This window comes from Hakea prostrata, chromosome 6 (genome assembly GCF_041222555.1).
Source record: "Hakea prostrata isolate BN-2017 chromosome 6, UWA_Hpros_2, whole genome shotgun sequence".
In the NCBI taxonomy this organism is placed as follows: domain Eukaryota; kingdom Viridiplantae; phylum Streptophyta; class Magnoliopsida; order Proteales; family Proteaceae; genus Hakea; species Hakea prostrata.
In genome coordinates this window covers 206,709-209,214 of record NC_142605.1, presented here as the reverse complement: position 1 = coordinate 209,214, position 2,506 = coordinate 206,709, and the positions used below count along the sequence as shown (strand labels likewise).

Here is a 2,506-nt window from a genome sequence, read left to right as displayed (position 1 = left end):
CCAAGCCAATTTATAAAGTAAAGCAAGATTATGAACCCTAGCTTCCCCAAGCCCAGCACCCCCTAAACAAGAAGGTCTGAAAAGGTCCTTTTCCTAGTGATACCTAAAAGACTGATTGTGGGGATTTCCATTCGTTGGGTAAAAAGCAGAAACACCAAGAGAAGCTCAATTACAATAAGGGAAAATGGAATCACTTGTCGTCTACTTAACAACAACTAGTGACACTAAGTCTAGTATAACTGAACAATACAAACCAAACCCTCATATAAGATGATGAAACATCTCTGATCATCAATAATTCCATACAAAAAGGAAGAACAACTTCTTCCTAGCTTCATTTACCTATAAAGCCCCAAAAAACAAAGCAAAACAAAACATCACCTGTCCATATCCCTTACTATATTTTTCTGGATTGTATGTATGCTTCTTGGAATAGCTTGGTCTGCTTCCGCATTAGCTCCATGCGCTTGAAGAAAAGACCAATTTCTTCATTTCGGAGCTCACGCCATTGCTGTTCCAGTTGGTTCAACTGTGAAATGCTCACCAGACGGAAACCTTGTTTCACAAAACTGTCCTCCACTCTTGGCATGCTCGTAATAGAAGAAGCATTATATGACTCGGCCAGATGTGGATACGTAGATGACCAATCGTTTTGCTCTTCTTCCTTCACTGCACCCTTTGAAACGTCACCATTATCATTGACAGCATGATTAGCAGCGTGGGAACCCCATATTTTCTTGGACAACTGGAAAGATTTATGTTCATGAGGTTTTGAGAAATAGGGGTCCTTGCCTTCCCTAGCCCTGGCGGTATTATTCGTGTATTTCTTCTTTAACCTTCTGATTTTGTCATACAATTGATTCCGGGAGACGTCGAAATGGAGGAATTTCTTAATGAAATCATGAAAGGCATTCATATCCGCAACTGCAGCTGGGTCCAAGACCTTTCCTTTGTTGGAGTAGTAATCGAGCATGCCCTGCAACACAGCAAGCTCATCATCTTCGGTCCAAACCCTCTGAAAAAGAAGCTGCTGTTTTTTCTTATTGTCGTCGTCACCAGGAGGTTTCTTTTTCTTCTTCTTGTTCTTCACAGTATCATCCTCAGCCTCAGGGATCCCAACGTCATCCTCAGGGATCTCAACGTCATCCTCTTCATCCACGGACTTGTTCTTCCTTTTCTTGGAATTCTTCTTGTCATCTTGATTGTCTGGTTTGATAGGTCGCTTAACTGGGAGACTAGTAGACTTGGAAGTTTTAGAATGAGATACTGGTTGATCTGTACCAGACTCTTCACCGTCCGAAGATGTGCTTTTAGGCGTTTGAACGGGCTTCTGGCCGGAAGAACTTTTATTGTCTTCTGCTTCTTCATCTTCATTGTCTTCGTCTTCTTCTTCTTCTTCTTCTTCTTCTTCTTCATCGTCGTCTTTGTCACCGTCCACTTCTTCTTCTTCTTCGTCACCGTCCACTTCCTGCTGCTCCTCACATGTAGAAAACGCTGGGGGGTCTTCAATGGTAGATGAGCGTTTTGGAGCCATTTGGCCCATTTCTCTCCCAGCTACTCTTCCAAGCTGAGTGAGAAAGCAACCTACCAAGCAAGCGATAGGGTGTGTCTTTGAATTGAACGAGTCGCCTTTCGAGCTACCTACCATTGGAGTTTTGAACAGAAAAAGAGAATGGATACGAACTGCTGCGGGCGCATGCTGGAGTGTTCCCGAATCGCAATTAATGTAAGCAACGTATCCAAGATACACTCCCTCTTCCAAGCCGGTTATGATTTCCAACGTGTTATCATTGCTTTTGTTGTAGTCTGTTTCTTCGTCTTATTCCTTTCTTTATTATTATATAATTGCCCTTGGTTTTGTTGTAGTCGTTTGCGAATTCCAACGTGAGATCACCAAAATCTTGAAAAAGCTGTCAGACTTATGACTTCTAGTCCTATATCACTTGATGTTCATGATACAGATAAAAGGTATTATTGAAATTTGCAGCAAAAGCTTGATCAGCCCATGGTGACGACTGAGGAGGCTGAAAAAATCAGAGATATGTACAGATAAAAGGTGGGAGTATGCACATTCAAAACCTAGTCTGGGATGTGGTGATTCTGGATTTTTGTTCGCGGCTACGTGGGTATCCATCCGCGCAGCCGTCAGAATGTGCCATGTGGAATAGAAAAAATGAACGGTTTAGATTCTTTCACTAAATTTTTATATTTAAAATATTTTATAAATTACAATTATTCGTCCCTTATACTTTTTAAATTTACAAAATCAATCCCTGTTCATCTCCATGAGAATCAAATTGTAAACTACAAACTCCTCGAATCTCTCCAGTGTTTACTTTGCCTTCACCGAAAAATCACCGATGGGCTCCTCTGGTGACTTTTTTTCAAAGTTACAACATGAGAGAGATTTTCTAGCAACAGATCAATTTAGTAGAATGAATGTAGTGGGTTTGTGGTGTAAAGGGAAGGCATAACTGTTGGAATAAAAGGAAAGAAGACGAGCAAG

At 41.2% G+C, this 2,506-nt stretch overlaps 1 protein-coding gene across 1 annotated transcript; it reads right to left on the bottom strand.

Annotated features, from left to right (window-relative positions):
* Positions 1-353: 353 nt before the first annotated feature.
* LOC149012064 (uncharacterized) lies at positions 354-1,648 on the bottom strand. Its single transcript, XM_089158978.1, has one exon. It carries the CDS (start codon positions 1,646-1,648, stop codon positions 398-400), a length of 1,251 nt encoding a protein of 416 aa, XP_089015104.1. The 3' UTR covers positions 354-397.
* Positions 1,649-2,506: the final 858 nt, after the last annotated feature.